Genomic DNA, 23,130 nt, shown 5'->3' on the forward strand with positions numbered 1-23,130 from the left:
TTAAACATGTAACATATCAAGGGAGAAGGTTGGGGCTTTTGCTTTCGTCAAAAGGCAGTTATTTTTTTTTTAGACTGTTTTTAAATTCTTTTTGGTGGGGTAAACTGATAATGTTACCAACTGCAAATTATAAATGGGAAGCATTCAAGGAAGTAATTACTTAAGCTAGCAAGCCTTTCATATTAACTAAGAGATGTTTTTTAAGGGTTAGAGCTAAATGGATGACATATGAACTGATGAGACTAGCAAGAGATAATTAAAATGCATGGGATGATTATAAACTATCAGGAACACAGAAACATACAGTAAGCATAAACAGCAATTTTAAGTCTGGCCATTGCATCTCCAACTTGGATTCCCTCCCCCATGAATGGGAGAAACTTTTTGCACTTATAATTTGTACTTAATTTTTTAGTTGTTAAAGTTGTAAAAGGTGTTGTTGTAAAGGAATGGTTTTAATTTCAGCAAATGAAATTATGACAACTTAAGGTGCTATATGGCCTCTATTGACTGGGTAAATAGCATAGAGTGCAAATACACTGAGAATCATGGGATACCTACCTAGTATCGGGTAGGCTCACCTTTTGCCCAGATAAGGGCAGTCACATGGTGAGGCACTGACATTCACTGGTTCACAAAAGTATTCCACAGGTATTTCCATCCGTGGTTGCTGGACCACTATCCATAATTCCATCACATTCCTGGGTGGAGGATCCAAAACTCGAACGGACATTTCCACAGCATCCCAAAGATGCTCCACAGGGTTTATGTCTGGTGAACGGGGAGGCCATTCCATGGTGTTACATAAAATCTGCGGAATGCTCTTTGAACCATGTTTTAGTCACCACGGCTCCGTGGGGAGGTGCATTGTCCTGCTGGAAGAGTTCATTGCCCTGTGGGTGCATGATGACCACAAAGGGATGCAGATGGTCTGCAAGGATGGACTCGTAACCTGGCCCATTCAGAGATGAGTCTAGACATACCAGAGGTCCCCATGTGTGCCAATTGAACATGCCCAGACCATTGCCGACTGTCCACCTGCTTGAACAGTTTCTTGTTGACAAGACGGGTGCATAGCTTCATGCAGTTTCTGCCAGATATGCACCCTCCCAGGAAACAGGACTCATCGGACAAGGAGCCCCATCTCCAATCATCCAAGGTCCAGTGCCAATGTTCTTTTTCCCAGTTGAGGCATAGAGTCCTATGCTGTGGTGGTAACAATGGAACTCTGGGGGAGAGGGATATTGGCAGCTCCCATAGCCTATTGCAGCTAATGATTGCCTGATGGTCTTGGTGGAGATGTTTCTGGCACTTCCCTCATTGAAGTCAGTGCTGATTTGTGCCACTGTCACTCTCTAGTTGGCTGAAACAATGTGAGACAGATGTCAAAGGCCACAGTGCTGTACACAATGAGATGTTATTTCAGAAATGGCGAATTCCTGATACACTCCTGATACCGTCGAACAGGAATAGTGCAATTTCTGTACCACTTCCACAATAGTGACCCATGCAGGCACCCACTTTCATCCCTCTTTCAAAGTCTGTTAACTCACGACGTTTATCCATACTGGCATAGAATTACCATCTACGTGAATGCAGTGTACTTGTATACCTGCCAAGTGGTAGGTTTGTCCACTAGAGAAAGGGGTTACAGTGTCACATTGGCCAACCAGGGGTCCCATGAATTCTGTCCTTTCCGTGTACATTGCACATTATGGCATATAAAAAAAAAAAAAAAAAAAAAAAACACAACTGCCAATTATGAAAAATTGTGCATGTTCACTTGCATCATTAATTCCAAATATAAAAATAAGTACTGCAACACAATATTTAATATAATAAAATATGCCCTGATCAATTTTGGTCAAGAACAGTACATTGCATACCCTTCTAAAAACAATATCTAAAACAGTTAATTGATGTAAGCATAACAGAAATTACATATAAATTTCAGTCTACATCCAACACACACTTCATAATTTTACCTTATTACTACCAATTCTCATTCTTATTTAAAAAAGTTTCTGACTACCTAGATACAAAACTTTTGTCTTATACTAGATTAATTTCTTTTCTTAATAAACACGGAACTCATAATAATATACCACATACAATTGTAATAAAATTGTTCAATTAATTCAATATCAAGATAGATATAACAATGTATAATAATGACTATAGGGAGCACAGCAAATCACTGTGACCATTATACTTCTTGTTTTAAGAAAGCTTAATTTCAACAATTAAGCCTCACAGCTGCCAACTTCTGGTTTCAAAAAGCTGGAGATTAGACAATTGTAAGCAGGAGAAAAAAACAGATTTTCTGGGTCAAAATTGGAGATTTGGACAAAAAGGAAACTGTTTGTGGCCAAAAAACAGGAGGAAAACAGATTTTTCAGGAAAAGCAGGAGGTTTTCATAAAGTCTACACTGCACCAGAAATTAAAATTCACTAAAAACATATACATCAAAATATACACATTGGATTGTCAATGCCATATGCTTTCGACCATCAGTTTACCTAAGAGTTTTTTTTCCTATGATTTTCTGTTGGACAATAACTGATTTTGATTATTTCAAGAGAGATATTGTTAGACTAGCCCTCTTCAGAAATGTTGAGCCAAAGTTTTGTTCATAAATGGACCTTCTATCTAGACTTGGCCATAAGGAACATTTCCAAAGCTTCACCAGAGAGAGAAGATCTGAACTCAATTTGTTTTTCTAACCTGTATGCATATTCTTTCACAGTCAGCACTGCTATGAGGCACTGTTAAAATGCCAAGCATGATGATACATGTACAGCAACTCTTCCTTCTTTTATAATAGTATCTGAAAGGTTCTCACACTGAAATTGATAGAACTGATGCTGCAAAACATTTACTACTTCATCTATTTCTTTATTTTTAACAACACCAAGGAATGCTAGAAACTTGTCCACAAAAAAAATTCAAATTTTAAAATGATACACTGTCAGTTGATGATATTTGTGCTACCTCAGCATTTATAAGAACATCATTTCTCATTTGGATCGTGTGGCTATGTAATCATATGCAGCATTAAAGTACTCCCTCACTGAACAAAAGAACAAAATCTTCTCTTGTTTTAGACTCTCCAAGACCTTTGGGGGGAAAATGCCTATGACTAAGCTGGAATCATCATTCTGGTTTAATCTGTTTTAGTAATCAAACTGTTTGGAAGTTGATAACTAAAAAAGCTCTGAAGTGGAAGATATAAAACTGTTAGTAATATACTACATACAATTGTAATAAAACTTGTCATAATTTAAATCCTTTAAAATTATTTGCACATAACATTCTTCAACATACCTAGGAGTAATGACTTCAGTACACGGATACGAGGTATGTTGGTTTAAGAGCTATGTATGGATTTTCAAACGTTGGCATAACATTTAAACAAAACAAGCAAATTGCTTTATTCAAGCCAGAAGAAAGAAACAGGAATACACACTCTGCATGAGTGAGGGCCACATGACTAGAATTATTAGCTTGCTTTGTCTGTTTAGGATTGCTTTCCCCAAAATTATGCTCAATTCAGAAGTTCCTTTTCGTGGGAAGTTCATTAATTTGAACTTCTTTCAAAAACTTCTTATGGATGTTACTGTGACTTCTTACTGAAAATAGCTCATATGGTTTTTCTCATCACTTCTAACCTCTTCTTTAAATAGACTTGCCAAATGTTGCCACTTTTCTACCAGTCTAGTTACACATTTAACCAAACACAGTCAATGTATATACAAAATCCTTCAAAATCTTATTTTACTTCACCATCAGTTGAAACTGTTTAAATCTATCTTTCCTTTTGCATTTCTCTCTAGATAATAGCAAAGGCATCCTATTAACAACAAGTGTTCAATCTCCTTTTTGTAATACCCTTATTACTCCAGTTTTTAGGCTTATAATAAAATGTACATTATCAATACCAAGTGCTAGAAGTTTAAGGAATCCCACATGATTTTTTTAATGTCTCATTTTTCTTTCAACATAAAATATTTTGTGATTCATTATAGTGTTTCTATTAATGAAATTTATAGTTTATATTACTGTATTATATAGATATTTGTATTCTAGTATACTTACACATCTGGAGCTTGAATAGCAGTAATATACCCAGCATAATATAAATCACTTTCTTTTTTAAGAACTCTTACTTTGTCTTTAAGATCTTCTGGTGCGAGTTTGCATGATCTAACTTCTGGAAATTAAATTTAAATTTGTTTAATATTTCTGGGGAATGCACTCAGAATAGCACTGCAAGACAAAAATTCAAAAATTAAATAAATGTCAAAGTAAGGCGCATTTAGGGCTAGAGCCTCAAGCTGCGAACAAATTTAGACTATGTATATAAAGTGCTTAGCATCATAATACACAGCCATTTCTGTATAAACAGAAAATTTTTAAGGTGGCATCGTTTTAGGTTATATCTCATATTGTGAATACCTTCACAACGAGTTGCCATGATATTGCACTACTTCGAATAAGTAACGCTTCACCTAAGGAGAAGACTAGTGTTACTTATTCTCAGATAGGTACCACCACCCAGACAGCACTGTTTCAGGGCTATTTGGCCCTTCGTCAGTGAGTGGGTAGGTACCCAAGTGATGCAATGATGGCATCATTATGTATTATGATGCTAAGCACTTTATATACATAGTATAAATGTCAAAATACATTGCAATACTGCTGCTATTAAAGTAGTCTGCAAAGGTGAAAAAATTTCCACTGTACTCGTTTCCAATACATTATGTTTCACAATAATTAGTTGCAAAAAAAAGCCACAGGCTTTTACTGTACCAGACAAATCTAAATAATAAATAAATAATGAAATAACAATAATATATTAAAAAAAAAACCTACTTATACATTGTGTAAGTGTGTGAAGGTGAAAATTCACACATTTCACTATTCCCTCTTGGAGTCTTAGAGATGTCAATGCCAGTCTATGGCACCTGGTTACCAAGCTCTGTAAGCCCATATATTCGGTCTTTTCTCATAAGAGTGCCCTTTGCCAATCTCATCAGGCAGGTTGCTTTTCCATCTTTGGATCCTATCAAGAAGCTGAATATCTTTTTTAGGTGTGGCTTCCATGCCTTATCCACATACATAATCCAGTAATCCGAATGCAGTCTTATAATTGCCTTACAGAGCAGGATTATGACCTCAAACAGTCAATGAATCACTGCTAAGATACCATGGTTCTTCCTTGCTACCTGCCAATACTGAGAGAACATCACATCTGTACTATCATAACTTTCAAATTGCTTTTTTTCTCTCTCTCTCTCTCTCTCTCTCTCTCTCTACTATTTTAACTTAACCTCAACAAGTATATAATTTGCTTTGGGATTGCTTATCCCCAAAATGTAATGTCTTGTAATTTGCAACATTAAAAAACAACTGCCTATTCTGACAATCCTTTGACCCTATCCAAGTCATCCTGTAGGAGCACTATTTGGTGCTGATCATCCTCCACTGTTTTTAATTAAACCCCACTCTGTTGTTCCCCCCAAGTGTTGTAATTTGAAGCAATAAAAACACAGCTGCCTATCTGACAATTCTTGTTAGAAAAGGTAGCTGTCTTTTCTGACAAAACTGAAAGACTGTTGTTTAAAGTTTATCATTAACCGATCTTCATATTATCTGCAAATTTTGACATGTGCCCTATTCTTTGCCAAAATCCAAATAAATAATATCATGGTTAATTCCTACAGCTCATAAGTGACTGTTAAAATAGCTAACCATGTTGGTTAAACATGATTTTCTCTTTAAAAAACTGTACTGTGTTTTCTTCAGAATTCAATTTCTATCTGAATAGAAATTGAATTCTAGGTGACCCCCACTTAACGCTGATAATTCGTTGCAAAAAACAGAGCGCTAAGTGAATCAGCGCTAAGTGAGTGCCGTATTCCCGTAGTGTAACACAAGTATTTATGAGTTGTGGTCTATGCCATAGGATATTTCCTAATCAATAATGAGCGGTAGCGAAAAGGTGCACAAATGTCGGTCAAAATATTTAATATTAAAAATTTGTACATATAAAATATTCTCCATTACATACGTAACTTAAAATCATGAATTTAGACTATGTATATAAAGTGCTTAGCATCATAATACACAGCCATTTCTGAATAAACAGAAAATTTTTAAGGTGGCATCGTTTTAGGTTATATCTCATATTGTGAATACCTTCACAACGAGTTGCCATGATATTGCACTACTTCGAATAAGTAACGCTTCACCTAAGGAGAAGACTAGTGTTACTTATTCTCAGATAGGTACCACCACCCAGACAGCACTGTTTCAGGGCTATTTGGCCCTTCGTCAGTGAGTGGGTAGGTACCCAAGTGATGCAATGATGGCAAAAACAGTTATGAAGTATAACTCCACAATATGAGAGATGCCTGATGGTGTATGATGTATTTAGACTAAGGCGCATTTAGGGCTAGAGCCTCAAGCTGCGAACAAATTTAGACTATGTATATAAAGTGCTTAGCATCATAATACACAGCCATTTCTGAATAAACAGAAAATTTTTAAGGTGGCATCGTTTTAGGTTATATCTCATATTGTGAATACCTTCACAACGAGTTGCCATGATATTGCACTACTTCGAATAAGTAGTGCAATATCATGGATAGAATAAGTTCCTAAAACGATGCCACCTTAAAAATTTTCTGTTTATTCAGAAATGGCTGTGTATTATGATGCTAAGCACTTTATATACATAGTCTAAATTTGTTCGCAGCTTGAGGCTCTAGCCCTAAATGCGCCTTAGTCTAAATCATGAATTTATTAATCCGATGGCCCTGGGCTGCCGAGTTTTTGTAACTTTGGTCGATTTTGGGTTGTCCTTTGGTTGTCTTCCTAGTAAACTAAAAGGTGTTTTATTTTAAAATCCCTGCAGCATTACCACTCAACAATAAAGTCAACCGATCCTTTGCCACTTTTGAAGCCTGGCATTTTTTTCCTTCTCATCTTTTGACATGAAACTTCTTTTAGGCATCGTTTCCAAAAAAAGTCCTGTTTCATCTATGTTAAAACCTTATTGAGAAGTTTATTTAGAAGTCTCTCCAATTCAATTATAATAGTCAGCCTAGTTGCTTGAAGTGGAACAGCTGCCTTTCCCGCTGCTAAAATTAATTCTTTATTTTTTATAATTGTTCTTACAGTTGAACTGCCAGTCCTAAATTATTGCACATATCCACTTGTCGTTAAACAGAATCAATTCGCTTCAAAACGTATAATTTAATTTTCAAATTCAGTATTTTTCTTTTTCTTACCTTAGTAGGCTTCGTACCGTGTCCAGATGTTGTTCCTTTTTAATTCTTCTCCGCCATTATTAATCTTTGAAAATGTAACTGCATTGCATTAATTATGATACAATGTTCGAGTAAACTATAGTGCAATTAAATTAGCGTGTTAGAAAATTTCACTGAGCGTGGGAAACTTTGCTATTCATTTTCAAGCTATCGACTACATCAGATGAATCATTTTTGTTAAACACTCCAAAAATTCAATCTGTACGTAGGTAAAAGAGCATTATAGTGCATTGTGACAGCGTTAGAGCGAGATATGGGTTATAATATAAAAACAGCATTATAGCGAATCAGCATAGAGTGAACCATGTCATAACGAGGGCCTGCTGTACATACACTAGTCTGCAGTCAAGTCACAAAGGAGGTTAAGGCAGGCTAAGCCAGATTATGAGACGTCTCTGGCTAAAGACATTATAAGAAGCCTCTTTAATGCTAAGAGGGTAGTAAACAAATTTGATGAATTTGAAATACTGCTCAAGTCATCAAATTCAGAAATAGTGGGATATCAGAGAAATAATATCACTCAGATATAAGTTGGTTGGTTATTCAGTGTTTAATGGCACAGTGGAAACCAAGGCCATAAATTGCCAAGTCAAGTCCAGATAAGCAATACACATAAAAATATATATATATATATATATATATATATATATATATATATATATGATAATTTCAAACAGGTTACCATGTCAAAACATTGTTAACCATTTTGACAGTCACTCATGAGCTGGATGTAGTAACTTGGATTTTAGCAAAGCATTTGACTCGATCTCATGAGTGAGAGAGAGAGATTACTGTATAAGCTGGAATTTGTTGGAAAATCCTTAGCTGGGTCATAGGATGGCTGTAAAGCAGAAGGAAAAAGGTGATGATTAAAAACACTACTCTGCATTTTGAAAAAAATTCACTGATAATTTCTCAGAAAAGGATGTTTCTGAATCATTTTCTAATGCTGATTTGAAAAATGACTTCCATTTGTTTCCATCACATCAGTTTTTTTCAAAAATCATGAAAAAAAAATTTATTTTTCACAAATTTTTATTAATTTTTGCAGAATTAGTGCACTGAAATTACAACAAAATTCAAATTTCAACATACTTTTCTTTTTAAATATATGTTGAAAACACTATTAAAAGGGCAATGTGGTAAAAAGTCCATGAAACATTCACCCCTCATTTTAAAAACTCATTTACAATGGGGCAAATTTTGATTTCCTTGCAGACCCTTCTACTACAGTTGCTCTTCAGAAACCAGCAATAGTCAGCCATCATTTTGACATTCCATCTCAAGTCCATGTCTTTAATGTCCTGGTGAAACCTCTCACCCTGCTCTTCACTATCACTTCCTAGATTTTACATCCTACATTATATAGTACTCAAGGTGTGGCCTGACGATTGCCAAGGGGATAATCACCTCATCTCTGTGACATCAGCACAATCCTGAGTGTAGTACCACACAGTTGGTATGTTACTCTGGGGTTACTGCTACCCATATGCAGTACTTGGAGGTTTTGGGGGTGTGGGTGTCCCAAAACCTCTCTCAGGCTTCTTGATTCCATTCAGAAGAGGGCAGTTAGGTTAATTAATGATTCATCTCTAACAGTCTCTCCACTCGCTTTCTCATAGATGTACTGTTTCTGCAGCATGCCTCTTCTACAGATGCTTCCATGGGCACTGTTCTTCTGAATTGGCTTCTATAATTCCCGCTCTCTCTCTTTCAAAATAGTCCGAACAGCCAGCATCCATTTACTGTCCAACTCCAAACTCACAGAACCAACTTTTCATCTTTCTCATTTATTCATTCAACTGCCATTTTCTGGAACAACCTTCCTTCATACATATTTCCTGAAAATTACAGTCTACAGAAGTTCAAGTCCAATGTCAACAAATATCTTCTTTCGTCTTCTCAACCTCCAACTCAAGCACGTTACTAAGTACTATAGGTTCTAATACCTTTAGTGTTTGGGGTTTACATAAAAAAAAAAAAAAAAAAAGTTGATTGCCAGAAGTTGATATCTTAAATAAATTCAAGGAAGAACTAGACAACCTATTGGAGGGAATGAACAGGTGAAATGGGAAGTGTTGTTGTTTTTTTTTTTTTTTTTTTTGCTTGATGTATAAACTTGTTTTGTTGGTTGTAGTTTTGTGGTGCAAAAGCTGCTTCGGTTATATTGCACCTATTCCAGTTTTGTTATTTCATTTATGTTAATGTTTGAATATTATATGCGATTGGTAATGTTCATTAGACTGAGGTATGTAAAGAGTTCCTTTACATATGAGTTTTCTCCCATAATGAGTTCAAGGCTTAATTGTTCATTTGCATGAGATTTGAAAGCCGATTGGTGGGAATTTGGTAACGTGGACATTCTATGACGATGTGCTTTACTGTTAGTATGGTTAGACACTGAGGGCATTGTGGAGGATCATCTTTCATTAGGAGATAAGAGTGTGTTAAATGTGTATGTCCAATGCAAAGCCAGGCGAGGATAACCTCTTCGTGTCTGTTTGTCCAAAAACTTGATTTCCAGGATTTCGGCTGCGGTTTGATTTGATATAATTTGTTTCCTTGAGTTTTTCAAGTGTGTGTCTGAAATTTTTTTTTTTTTTTTTTTTTTTTGGTAGTTGTTGGTGCATCGGCTTCTGTGGCCATAATGCACCTCCCAAGGTTTTTGCAGTACTTTGATCCAAGCCCGAGGCGGGATTCGAACCCGCGACCTTTGGGTTGCCCGGCAGGCATTTTACCCACCTGGCTAGCCCGGTCGGCGTGTGTCTGAAATATTTTCAGAAGTTTTTCGAATGACATTTTTAAAATCACTGTGTGGAATTTTATGCAGGTGATAAATTTCATTTGATGGATGTTTGGCAGCCTGATCAGCATGTTCATTGCCCAGTATTCCAGAATGTCCAGGAATCTGACTTTTTGTTTTTAGCCTTAAGAAGCAATAAGGAGGAGAGACTTTTTCTTAGATACGGATGAAGTGGTTGATTTTGTAGCTGTAAAGCATATATTGTACTTAATGAGTCTATAAAAATGATACTTTTTATGAGGGAAGTTTTGGCAATGTGATCTAGTGCGAGACTTATTGCAAACAGTTCAGCACTATAGATACTACACTCTATTGGAAGGGACTGAGAGATTATGCTATTTGGCAGGACCACAGCAGCACCAACAGCATCCATCAGTGTACAGATGTGAGTAATCACAGAATTGCATTACATAAAAGCAGCTGTTTCATATATTGATTTGGGATGTTACGTTGTTTCCATTTTGTGAGGCCCATGTCACAATCAGCTGAACTGATTTCCCATGGGGGAAGATATGTGGGGGGGGTATCTTAACAGATTTTATACATTTTTAAGTTCCATTGTGAAATGTATTTCTTTTAGTTGTATGCCAGCAGGTTTGCATATGCTAGGTTTCTTCTCATATAAAGTTTCCCCATTTTGGAGTATACAGATATTGCCAAGTTGGATGTCCGGGAAGGCTTTGAATTTTTTAAGCGTAGTTCCGAAGAAGAAGTTGTCTATGAAGACTGAGTGGGAGTTCATAAATCTCTGAGTATAGGCTGTACACAGGTGAGGTATAAAATACTCTGGAAATAACACATAATGCACTGTGATGGATAAGATCTAACCAATTTAGAACACTTTTCCTTGCAGATGAGAGAACCATAATCTAATCTAGGTCTTATCATTGCTCAATAGATGTACAAAAGTGAATAACAATCAGCTCTCCATGTCATGGTAGGTATGGCTCGGCAGAATGTTTAATTTGTTTATGCACACTGTATGTAGATATTTTATATGGTCTAGGAAATTTAATTTCTGATCCATGATTAGATATTTCTGATTAAATATCTAATCAGATGAGAAATTAAATATCTAATCCATGATTAGATATTTAATTTCTGATCCACGATAGTAATCGGATACTATGTTTCAGTGGGATTTGTTGATTGTTTATTCTTAGTTCTGGGGCAGGATGCATCTTTCGTTTTCTGCAGACGTGTATTGCCGCTGTCTTTTGTACTGAGAGTCAATATCCATTATAGGTGGACCAGGACTATATTTTGTTTATAGTGCATTGCAGCTGTCTCTTGATTGTCCGCATATTCTGCGACTGACATGAAATAGTGAGATCGTCTACATATAGATATTTTTCTACTGTTTCTGGAATTAAGTCTGTGACAGGATTGATTTTTATTGCAAAAAGGGTTGCACTAAGGACTGGGCCTTGGGGTACTCCTTGTTCTTGATTGTATATTTGGGACAAATTATTATGGTAGCAGACTTGGAAAGTTCTTTTATACATGAAGTTCTGGAGGAACTTTGGTAGATGACCTCGCAGTCCTAATTTATGCAATTCCTGTAAGACATCATATCTCTAGGTAGTATCAAAAGCCTTTTCAATGTCGAGACATATCAAAACAAGATGTTCATTTCGGAAAAAGGCACTGTGGATGTTTGCTTCGGCTTTTGTCAATATATCCAGTGTTGATCTTTTTTCCGAAAAACCATATTGGCTCGGACTAAGGAGATTGTGCGAGTCAAGAAACCACATTAACCGATCATTCACCATTCATTCTAAAGTTTTACTAAGACAGCTAGTGAGGGAAATAGGGCACTAATTATTTGGATTTGAGTGGCCCTTCCCTGGTTTTCGAAAGGCCAGCACAAACGAATGCCACCAAGAGTCTGGATGTGTGTGCTCAAGGTAAATCCTATTATAAAGAAGTAGGAGCATGAATAAGGAATTTTCAGTGAGGTGCTTAATCATTTGATAGTGGATTCCATCCGGACACGCTGCACTTTGTTTTGATTTGGCTAAGGCTTTGTGTAGCTCATTTATAGTGAAGGGTTGATTGTGTGGAATCTCATGAGTTGTGCAGATTTTAATTTTGTATTTTTCAATTTGAGTTTTATATTTTTGAAAGACCGATCTATATGATGATGTAGCTGACAATTCCTTAAAGGTTTCTCCTAATAGGTTTACAATTTTTTCTGGATCAGTTATGTCATGGCCTTTCCAGCTAATTATCAGTTTAGGGGCTGTTGAATATTTACCTGAGATTTGTCTAATTTTATTCCAGATAATTCTAGTGTCAGTATTTCTATTAATTTTGTTAGCAAAAGATATCCAAGACTCTTTTTGGGATTTCCGACATATATAACATGCTTTTGCTCCAATTTTCTTAAATTTTATGAGATTAGTGGTGGTGGGGAACTTTCTGAATTGATTCCAAGCTTTATTTTTCCCTTTCTTTGTCTCCAGGCGTTCTTCATTCCACCACTGCTTGTAATATTTATGGTACTGATTAGTGGTCTTGGGTATTGAAATATTTGCAGCAGAGATGATTTGGTTTGCAACATAAGTAACAACACTGTTGATATCACAATGTCTTATAGTTTGCTCATCTAAAGAAACAGCACATTGGTATTTTTCCCAGTTTGCTTTGTGAAATTTCCACTTTTTACCTCATTAATTGCAGTATGTTATTTGTTAACAGGTGACAAACAATTGGGTAATGATCACTGTTATAGGGATCATGTTAAATTCCTGTTATCTAGAAGTTTTTCGATCATTGTCAATATGAAGTGAACCCCAAATGATATGTCATTAAGATCACCCATCAGACAGAAAGGAGATGGTAATTGGTCAATTAAGTCCTCGAAGTCTTGCAGCGTATACGTATGGTTAGGTGGAAGATATAGTGAAACCATAGTAAAGGTAATTCCTGTCATGATTTGTACCGCAACTGCTTCAAGAGGCGTTTGCAGCTGGATATGCCGGGAGGGAATATTAGAGTCTACCAGAATGGTGACTCCTCCATGAGCAGATGTTGTGGTTTTATGATCTCGCCTATATATAATGTAGTGCTTGATTGAAATGCTTATGTGCAGAGTTAGGTTGGTTTCTTGTAAACAAACACTTGCAAGATTATGGATGAAAATCAGATCTTTGATATCATGAAGGTTACTTCAAAGCCCACAACAATTCCACTAAAGAAGTGTACACATTATTTGGACTTAGTTATTGATTCCAATGATTTACATTGGGTGCCTGTTTGCACCGATCTGTTTTGATTTTTTCTTTTCTAGAGAAAGTTGGACAACCACCACTGTCTATATCATCAGTTGCATAGAGTTCCAGTACTGGTTCATCTTGTTTCTTTTCATCAATTTCCATAGTATCAGTATTTTTCTGTTTTTTGCCTAAGATTTTGGTGGGATTTTCACTGGCAGATGGTGTTGGATCTTTAGCATCTGGTGGGGACCTGAATATTCCAAATTAGCAACAAGTGGGATGATAGAGCTGAAATTCAAATTAAATGGTGGTGGGGGGGGGCATAAACCATAGCAAATGAAGAATGTAAATGGCAATAATAGCCTTAGAGAATATTGCTACTTGTGAGATTTGTTTCATTCAGGAACACCTAGAAATACATATTTAATGCTCACCTGACAAGAGAAATATTTACAAAATACCCAAGAAATTATTACAATCTTATATTTTTTTTATTTCTGGTTTTCTAAATGTAAATAGCTGTACTTATACATTTTTTTTAGGTGCCATTTCCAAACCTGTAATTTTTGTTGCTTAATCCCATTAATTTTTTGCCCTTTTTTTTTTTTTTTTTTTTTGGTGGTAGTTGGCGCATAGGCTTCTGTGGCCATAATGCACCTCCCAAGGTTTTTGCAGTACTTTGATCCAAGCCCGAGGCGGGAATCGAACCCGCGACCTTTGGGTTGCCAGGCAGGCACTTTACCCACCTGGCTAGCCCGGTCGGCAATTTTTTTTTTTTTGCACAAAATGAAAAATGTACATTAATAACAAAATAGGTATGTGTTTCAAATATTTAGCAGACAGTTTTAGTGCAGAGTATTAAGAAAAAATGGTAATATACATAGGTACAAATCTTACTAAAATAATACTTTTAGTGGTCTGACAGTTCATTTTTGTCCGGGGAAGATTTTTTTTTTTTTTTTTTAAAAACTCTTTTTGTGCTTAACACATTTATTTATTTATTTGGTTTTTTTTTTTAGGAGCATTAGCAACTAAGGCCATATTGCTCCGGGGATATGCGGTGGTCTTTCCCTGACCTTTCTGCATCCTCCGTATTTGGTGGTCACGGGCTTGAACCCCGGTCTAAATCAAGAAGCGTGTGCTACATACTGCTGCTCCTGCCCACCTGGCTATGGAGGCGCCTGCTTGTCACATGGATCACTGTTCAGACACCAAACAGTAGTTTGCCATCAGTACCTGATTCTATTTATTCTAGTATCCTACCTTCTTTATCTTGGTGAAATCATTACCCTACTCTTCACTTATTGCACTAAGGTAACCATGCAGAAAAGGAAACCTCACCCTAACATTCAAAACTACTCTTTTTGAAACTAGCAACCAATAAGTTTACAAATTCTTAAAGTTTTCTGCAATATTCTTCAATCCTATCCAAGCCTGTGGCTTCCTTGTGCTATATGGCAAATACTATTACTAAGCCTCAACTTCTTTCTGGGCTACAGATTTTGTGAGATAATCATTGTGAAATAAGCATCATAGCAGCCTTATAATTTGTGGTCCATTGAACACGGCATTTGTTTACGGCTTCATATATGAAATAGAAAATTTTGCAACTACCATATTTATTCAATTCTAAGATGCACTTTTTTCCTCCCTATAAACTTCTCTAAAAACAGGGTGCATCTTAGAATCGATGGAATCTTCCAATCACAGGGTTTTTTTTTTTTTTTTTTTCGAATTTTCCCGCGCTTTGCACAAGGCATCATGTTTTGTTTTTACGCGGAAACTCAACCTCCAAGTTTGAACATTACTGCATTCTCCAATTCCACTGGAGAATAAAGTGGCATCAGTGATTTCGTGCACTTTCGAAATGTGAAGTCACCACTATTTCATTATAGTGGAACTCACTCAGCGAAAACTAGGAAGTTTTGTTTGTATCTTCGAAAGTACATAAGTGGAGTTACTGTATTTCGTTCATTTTGATCCTTTATTGCACATTAAAATGTTGTCAAAAAGATTGCATACGAAGCCACATTGAAATTAAAAGTTATTGTGTATGCAAAACAACATGGAAATAGAGCTGCGGCTCGACATTTTGACATTGGTGAAGTAAACGTTAGATAAAAGATCGCAATTCCATATTTTCGTGCAAAGCAACAACCAAGGGCTTTACAGGGCCTAAAAAAGGAAGATTTCAACAGAAGCTGATTAACTTTCAGTGACAGTGATGAAATTAAGGAAAAAAAGAAACTATGAGTTTAGTCAAATTGGAAATGCTGATGAAGCCCTGGTCTTCTTCAATATGTCTCAAAATTACACCGTCAACACTAAACATGATAAAGAAATTAAGGTTATAAGCACAGGCTACGAAAAGCAGCATATCACCGCTGATGGCTGAAAATTGCCACCATGTTTCATTTTAAATTTAAAAACCATACCGAAGAATGAAATTTTCCCCAAAGATGTTATCGTGTGTGCACAAAAAAAAATGGATAGATGTTGGCAGAGCTTACGGAAGACTGGCTAAATGTTGTGTGGAATAGATGTCCTGGAAGTCTTTATAACCCACCTAGCATGCTAGCACTTGATGCATTTCGTGGACATTTGTCTGAACAGAACAAAAATAAAATCGTGCAAAAATGTGATGATTGGTTGTGATTCCTGGTGGCATGACTAGTCAAACTGCAGCCATTCAATGTTTCAGTCAACAAACCATTTAAGGATTACTCGAGAAAGGAATATGAATCCTGGCTGTTGCTAACCACCTTCTGCTGACAACTTCCAGAAAAATTAAGGGCTAGCATCAAAATTGGCAGAATGGGTTATCAACAGCTTGGAAGCTAATCCTAGAAAAAATAGTGCACCACTCATTTAAAATATGTTGCATCACCAATGCTCTTGATAGCTCAGAAGACTATATATTATGGAATAATGAAGATAATGACAGCTCAGAAGAATCAGACTCCGAACGTGAAGTAGACTCTGATACTGATTCAGATATCGACAGATCGGAAGAAAGTGATTAATACTACTGATGAATACTATTGTTGTTAGTAAATTTAATTCTATTATAATAAAATTATTTGTTAGATATATTTTAGCATTTTATTTTATTATATTTTTTTTTTTCCTTAGAATCAAAGCTTTTTTTTCTGTTGGTGGTACTGAAATTAAGGAGAGTTTTAAAATCGATGGGGTCTCAGAATCGAAAAAATGTGATATATGCTGAAAAGACACTACTTTGTTAAGGTCATAGATAAAGATCTATGACCTTAACAAAATATCTCTTTAGCTCCACTTTTATATGCAGCAGTGCAAAGTACTTTGCTGGAGAGACAAGCAGCTTATTAATGAAATTTTTACTTTCAAGTGTGAGAAATAACCTTAGCCCTCCTGTTCCATTTGCACAGAAAGGAAAAGGAATGGAACGGTAGGGCTAAGGTTATTAGGAAGACATGGCTAAAAGGGAAATTGTGCAACATTACCTCTCTATGGCTATTTCTTCACATAATTATGAAATAGCTATAGAATGTAGTTACCACCCTCAAATAACCAGAGTGTAATTACAGTGTTAAGTTAAAAAATAATTTAAGACAATCCATCCAACTCATCAATCATCACAATATTTCACATATTCTAACAAGAATTTTTCATTGTCTTAAATTTCCTTTAAGCATATAGAACAGGCAATCAGAATTAGGATAACATGTTCTCACTGTGCAGCACAGAGGACTATGGTTTCTCCTGGCCACCAAATCTAATATTGAAATAAACATGGTACACTTTCTTGTAAAATTCAATGCATACTTCTGATTTCATGCATAAAATTTCCACAAGTGTAGTAGAAGAAATTGGATGCGTTAATACACTGGCAGGTGACATATTCTGGAAAAAATGTTACATCAATAATAACAAAATAATTATAATAATAAGAAAAGAACCTAGCAATAATAGGCCTCCCAAAAAACACATACATGGACTCCAGAAAGCCACAATCCTAAACACCTGTAGGATAGTATGCAAGTTCCTTGAACAACAGTAACAATAATAATAGTAACTTGACACAACCAACCATCCCATGCACTTGTTACCAGTACCTGTCCCATCATGGGGCAGAAAAATTCCCACAAAGGAGAAAAAGCTTTATAATAATAATAATAAAAATAAGTATTAAAACATCTACAACATTTTAATTACTAGAAAATACAAATCATGATCTGCTATATTTCAATTAGCTGCACTACAGCAAATGTTGTAATGCCATTTTTTGAAAATATTGACATGTTAAAAAATAATAATGATGGTGGTTTTTAGTACATGTAATTCCAAAAACTACATTAATGGTTGCTTGTTGGCAAAAATCATGTACACTAGTGTTAATTAATGTGGAGGGGACCATTCTTAGAGTGAGCTGTGCTGGAACAAAAAAATAAATAAATAAATAAACAAATAAATAAAACCTACACGAAATTAGCATTCAAAGTTAAAAAATACACACGACTGAAAATCTACTCAGTTCATTGTACAGTGTTTTAGTTATTATAATTAAGAAAGCACTATCTTGGGGTTGAAAGTGCAGAAAGAGGGGACCTATAGGAAATTTTGGAATTGGTGAAAGAAATAAAAGAGGTGAAAGACTTGTGGAATTTGCAGAATCTCAAGGACTGTCAGTAATGAACACTTTTTTTCCAAGAAAAGGGTGAACAGAAAGTGGACATGGAAGAGTCCAAATGGATTAATAACTAATGAAATCGACTTCATCCTCACTAACAGAAGATATATTGTGAAGGATGTTACCGTCCTGAATAAGGTAAATGTTGGAAGTGATCACAGAATAGTCAGATGTACACTTGATATAGATGTAGGAAAGGAAAGGAAAAAACTGACTAGAGTAAATAATACAAAAGTCTTTGAGATAACAGAGGAGGAGAAAAAGCAGTATGTACTGGAACTTAACAAGTTTGAGCTTCTGCAGACTGCTCAGGATCAAGATATCAACGAGGAATATTACAACTTTCTGAAAGTGATAAAGCCCAAGAAACCTATAAGAAAAAGAAATCCAAAGAAGAAAAAATTAGTCAAGAAACACTTGTCATGATGAACCGAAGACAACAAATGAAGGCAAGAAAAACACTGACAGGCAGAAAATTGAGTACACTGAGTTATGCAAAGCCATTAGAAAGAGACTCAGAGAGGACATAAGAAGATTTAACACATGAAAAGTAGAACAAGCATTAAGGGAAAACACACGATTTAAATCAGCAGCCATGAGCAGTAATACAGAAAGACAAATGATACTGAAACGGAAGAATAGTGATGGTGTACTTATAAACAGCAGAGAAGGCATAATTCAAATAGCAGAAGACTACTATAGAATAATCAGCTCAGAGGGCATAAATTCAAATTGAGAAAGGACGGATGTCGGATAGATGTGCGGAAATTTGCCTTTGGCCAGCGGGTGGTTGGTTGGTTGGTGGAACCGACTTCCATCACTTGTTGTTGAAGTTGATAGCCTAAACAAATTTAAGGCTCAACTGGACAGGTATTTCGAGCGAACAGAGGGGTGAAATGGGAGTGGTGTGTTTTTTTTTTTGTTTTGGCTGATGCTGAATAAGCTTGCTTTCTTGCATCATATGCCTCTACTAATGCTAATGCTAATGATACAAGGAGCGAGGGAATGATACCAGCAGTGGGGAAGATGGATTGCAAAGTAGCAACACATACGACATACCCGATATTCTTCCTGATGAGGTAGAACATGCATTGAAGAAAATGAAGAATTGGAAAGCCCCGGGGGAAGATGAAGTTACTGTAAAGTTGTTAAAATTGGGAGGAAGAGACATAACACAAAAACTGGCAAGGCTCTTCACAAAGTGCATTAGAAAAGGTGTGATGCCTAAGCAGTGGAATAATGCAATCATAGTTTCGCTGCATAAGAAAGGAGATAAATCAGAAATTGGAAATTATAGACCAATTAGCCTGTTATCCCACATCTACAAGTTGTTCACAAGGGTCATTACTAACAGATTAGAAAGAATACTTGATGAGAATCAACCGAAAAAGCAAGCTGGCTTTAATACAGGATTTTCAACTATGGATCACCTTCATGTAATATCACAGCTAATGGAGAAAGCAAATGAATATAAAACACCATTATGCCTGGCATTTGTGGATTATGAAACATCATTATGCCTGGCATTTGTGGATTATGAAAAGGCATTTGACTCCATACAGCATAAGGCAATGTTTCGGGCACTGGAAAGACAAGGCATGGATACCCCACATATTATGATTTTGAAGAAAATATATGAGAGTGCTACCTCCTTTATTAGACTATACAAAGACAGTAGGAAATTTAAAATCAAGAAAGGAGTTTGACAAGGAGACACAATATCTCCGAAGCTGTTTACTGCTGCCCTTGAGGAAGCTTTCAGAAGATTAGACTGGTCGCAGAAAGGAGTTAATGTGAACGGAGAGTACCTAAACCATTTACGATTTGCAGATGACATTGTGGTCATAAGCCACGATCCCAAAGAATTAGAGGAAAATCTTAATCAGTTATGCAGAGTTAGTAAGGATTTTGGACTAAAGATGAATATGGCTAAAACAAAAGTAATGATGAACAAGAATGCCACAGAAAGGGAAATAATGATTGAAGGAGCAGTAATTGAAAAGGTGGAGTCATATATTTATCTGGGACAAGTTATTAGCTGTAATAATGATAAATGGCTGGAAGTCAAGAGAAGAATAAATTTTGGATGGATAGCATTCAGGAAATATAGTCACATACTGAAGAGCAATATCCCAGTTTGTCTGAAACGTAAAATAATGAATCAATGTATACTCCCCACCATGACTTATGGAAGTGAAACTTGGGCACTCACCAAAAGAATGGAAGAGAAGCTGAGAACTACACAGCGAAGAATGGAACGAATTATACTGCGAATCAGACTGTTAGATAAGAAGAGAAACACATGGATTAGGCAGCAAACTCAAGTAAAGGACATTCTTATCAAAACTAAAGAACTAAAATGGTCTTGGGCAGGACACATAGCTCGAAGACATGATGACAAATGGACTAAGAAAATAACAGAATGGTACCCAAGAGGAGCTAGAAGAAAACCTAGAAGACAAAGGCGGAGATGGATAGATGAAATTCATGAGTTTTTGGGTAGTAAATGGATGGCCAGTACTCAAAACAGAAGGAACTGGAAAGTTGCTGGAGAGGCTTTCATCCTGCAGCGGATTGAAAATGGCTGATGATGATGATGATGGTCGTGGGGTTTAATCGACATACTTTCCATGATTTAGAATGCTATGCTATGATATGTGATTTGCATAGCATAGAACCAGCCTTTCAACCTTTCCTATAGCAGGTTAAAAGTACTGAAATACCATTTTGCTAATTTTTCTAGACACTGATGCCTTCTGGTTCTTACTGAGATGGAGAGTATCTTTTATCCTTTTGAATTTTATTTTGTAAATATGGCAACCTTTGAAACCACTAGCTCCAGAGGAGATTAAATCATCTCAGCAAGCTTTGATATAGTTTAATAAGTGCTTCTGAAAATGGTTCTTTCAATCTCAATGCCATGTGGTGTAAAGGACGTTGATCATTTAAACTCAATCTTGTAATGCAGCTTGGCAGAGTATGTATGCATTCCTGGGTCATTCACCTCCTGATACTAGGTTACATGTGTGAAATAAGCTAGGTTCAGATCATGTTGCAAAGTGAAATTAACAAAATTCAAAGTATTACACTTTGTGTGATGATGTCCATTACAGCTACAATAAACAGGCCATATAAATAATGAAGAAGAGTGTGATATAGTCTAAATACTATGAAAATTTAAAGCACTGTTACTGCATAAGGGCAGAATAAGAGATGCAACTTAGTGGGGAATTTTTTTTTAAATAAATGTGTCCATTTTATTTAAGCCAATTAAAAATTCTACATTTTATTAATGGTTTTTACATGGTAAAATTTATACTATATATATATATATATATATATATATTTAAATAATGGCTTAAAGTTTAAAATAAAAAAATAAATATTAATTATTTTTTTAGTAGTTCTTTTAAACCTTTTTGGTGATATTTCACGTTTTTCGGAACTGGTACTTTCGAGGGGGGTACCGCTAAATCATTATAATTGGCATTATTTTAAATTTGACATTGGTTTTATTAATTGGATTTAAAGTGCTAAATTTTATAGGGGACAATCAGCTACTGTTTATGTCTTATTACCTTTACTTTCCCTTTCCTGTTTGGTTTATTTTATTTTACATTATTTTTATGTTTATTTTTCGCTCTACATTTTTGCCATACTACTGGCTTATGTTTTTATTTTGTTTTATTTTGAATTATCGGATATATATATATATATATATATATATATATATAATAATAATAATAAAATAACACTATTATACCGTGCAAAAATTCAGCTTCAACTATAAGGCAGTGTTTGACATTCATCTGTCTGGGCTTGATAACCTCAAACTATCTTACCTGGTTCTTTTTATATAGTCCTGCAAGAGGAAAGTTTTTGTTGTTTGTATTACAGTGCAGGAAGTAATAAAGTCCAGTTCTTCCAAAGCATATGTAAGTATAATTGTTATGTTTCTATTTAATATTGAACTTGTGGTTTAACTTAACCATACAGCTCTAAATCTTCTATTTTATCAACATTATATTAATGCAAGTGTTCACATTCCTTAATGTCAGTTGGGTTTTTTTTTTTTTTTTTTGTAGTTGTTGGCGCGTAGGCTTCTGTGGCCGTAATGCACCTCCCACGGCTTCTGCAGTACTTTGATCCAAGCCCGAGGCGGGAATCGAACCCACGACCTCTGGGTTGCCAGGCAGGCACTTTACCCACCCGGCTAGCCCGGTCGGCTAATGTTAGTTGTAATTTCTTAATTAATTTGAGTCATTTTTTTATGTTGTGAAGATGTTCTTATATCCTCCTCTTCAGCATTTATTGTGTGAAGATGGGGTTCGGCAAGAATCCTGAAATGTCACCTGATAACAAATTAAAGAACCATTGAGCTTGTATTATATACGAGTTTAATAAAACCTATTTGTTAAGATTTTCATGTGGTATAATAGTGTTATTTTATTTTTATATATATATATATATATATATATATATATATATTGCAGGGTCCGAAATGCCTTCATCATGTGGTAGAGGACGTTGAACGGGAGGTCACGTGAACAGCGATCCCACTGGAAGTCAGCATTTGCGAGCCGGTTCCCAAGGCAGTAGGATGGACGAGTATTCAAGCGTTGAACTGGCCGACATGCACCTCGTGTATGGAGCTGCGGACTGTAACAGGCGCACTGCTCTGCACTTGTACCAGGAACGTTTCCTGCACAGGCGCACTGCTCTGCGCTTGTACCAGGAACGTTTCCTGCACAGGTGTGCTCCTCATCATACGATTTTCGCACGTGTGCACAGAAGGTTACGTGAGACTGGTTATTTCACGAGAGGTACCATGAATCGAGAGCGAACGACGAGACCGCCAGACAATGAGGAGAATGTCCTATGCCTTGCAGAAGGCAATCCGAGTACGAGTACTCGAGCGATAGGCCAACAATTAGGTATTTCCCGATCCACTGTATGGAGGATACTGTCAACAAACCAAATGAGTTCATACCATCTGCAATACGTCCAATCATTGGAGCCTGTGGTTTATCCACTCCGGAGGACTTTTGCTACTTGGTTTCTTCAACAAAAATGGTTCGCAAATGCTGACTTCCAGCGGGATCGCTGTT

General features: G+C 36.0%; 1 protein-coding gene across 3 annotated transcripts in view; it reads right to left on the reverse strand.

Moving 5' to 3' along the window:
- LOC150083015 (uncharacterized) overlaps positions 1 to 23,130 on the reverse strand; it is a 487,383-nt gene that overhangs the window by 114,801 nt on the left and 349,452 nt on the right. For all 3 annotated transcript variants that reach the window (XM_090377743.1, XM_090377741.1, XM_090377742.1), the window contains one exon: positions 4,097 to 4,211. In XM_090377743.1, the coding sequence (XP_090233869.1) occupies positions 4,097 to 4,211 (115 nt within the window). The remainder of the gene's footprint in view (positions 1 to 4,096; positions 4,212 to 23,130) is intronic.

This window comes from Mastigoproctus giganteus, chromosome 7 (assembly GCF_048544385.1).
Source record: "Mastigoproctus giganteus isolate SK-2022 chromosome 7, ASM4854438v1, whole genome shotgun sequence".
Lineage (NCBI taxonomy): Eukaryota > Metazoa > Arthropoda > Arachnida > Uropygi > Thelyphonidae > Mastigoproctus > Mastigoproctus giganteus.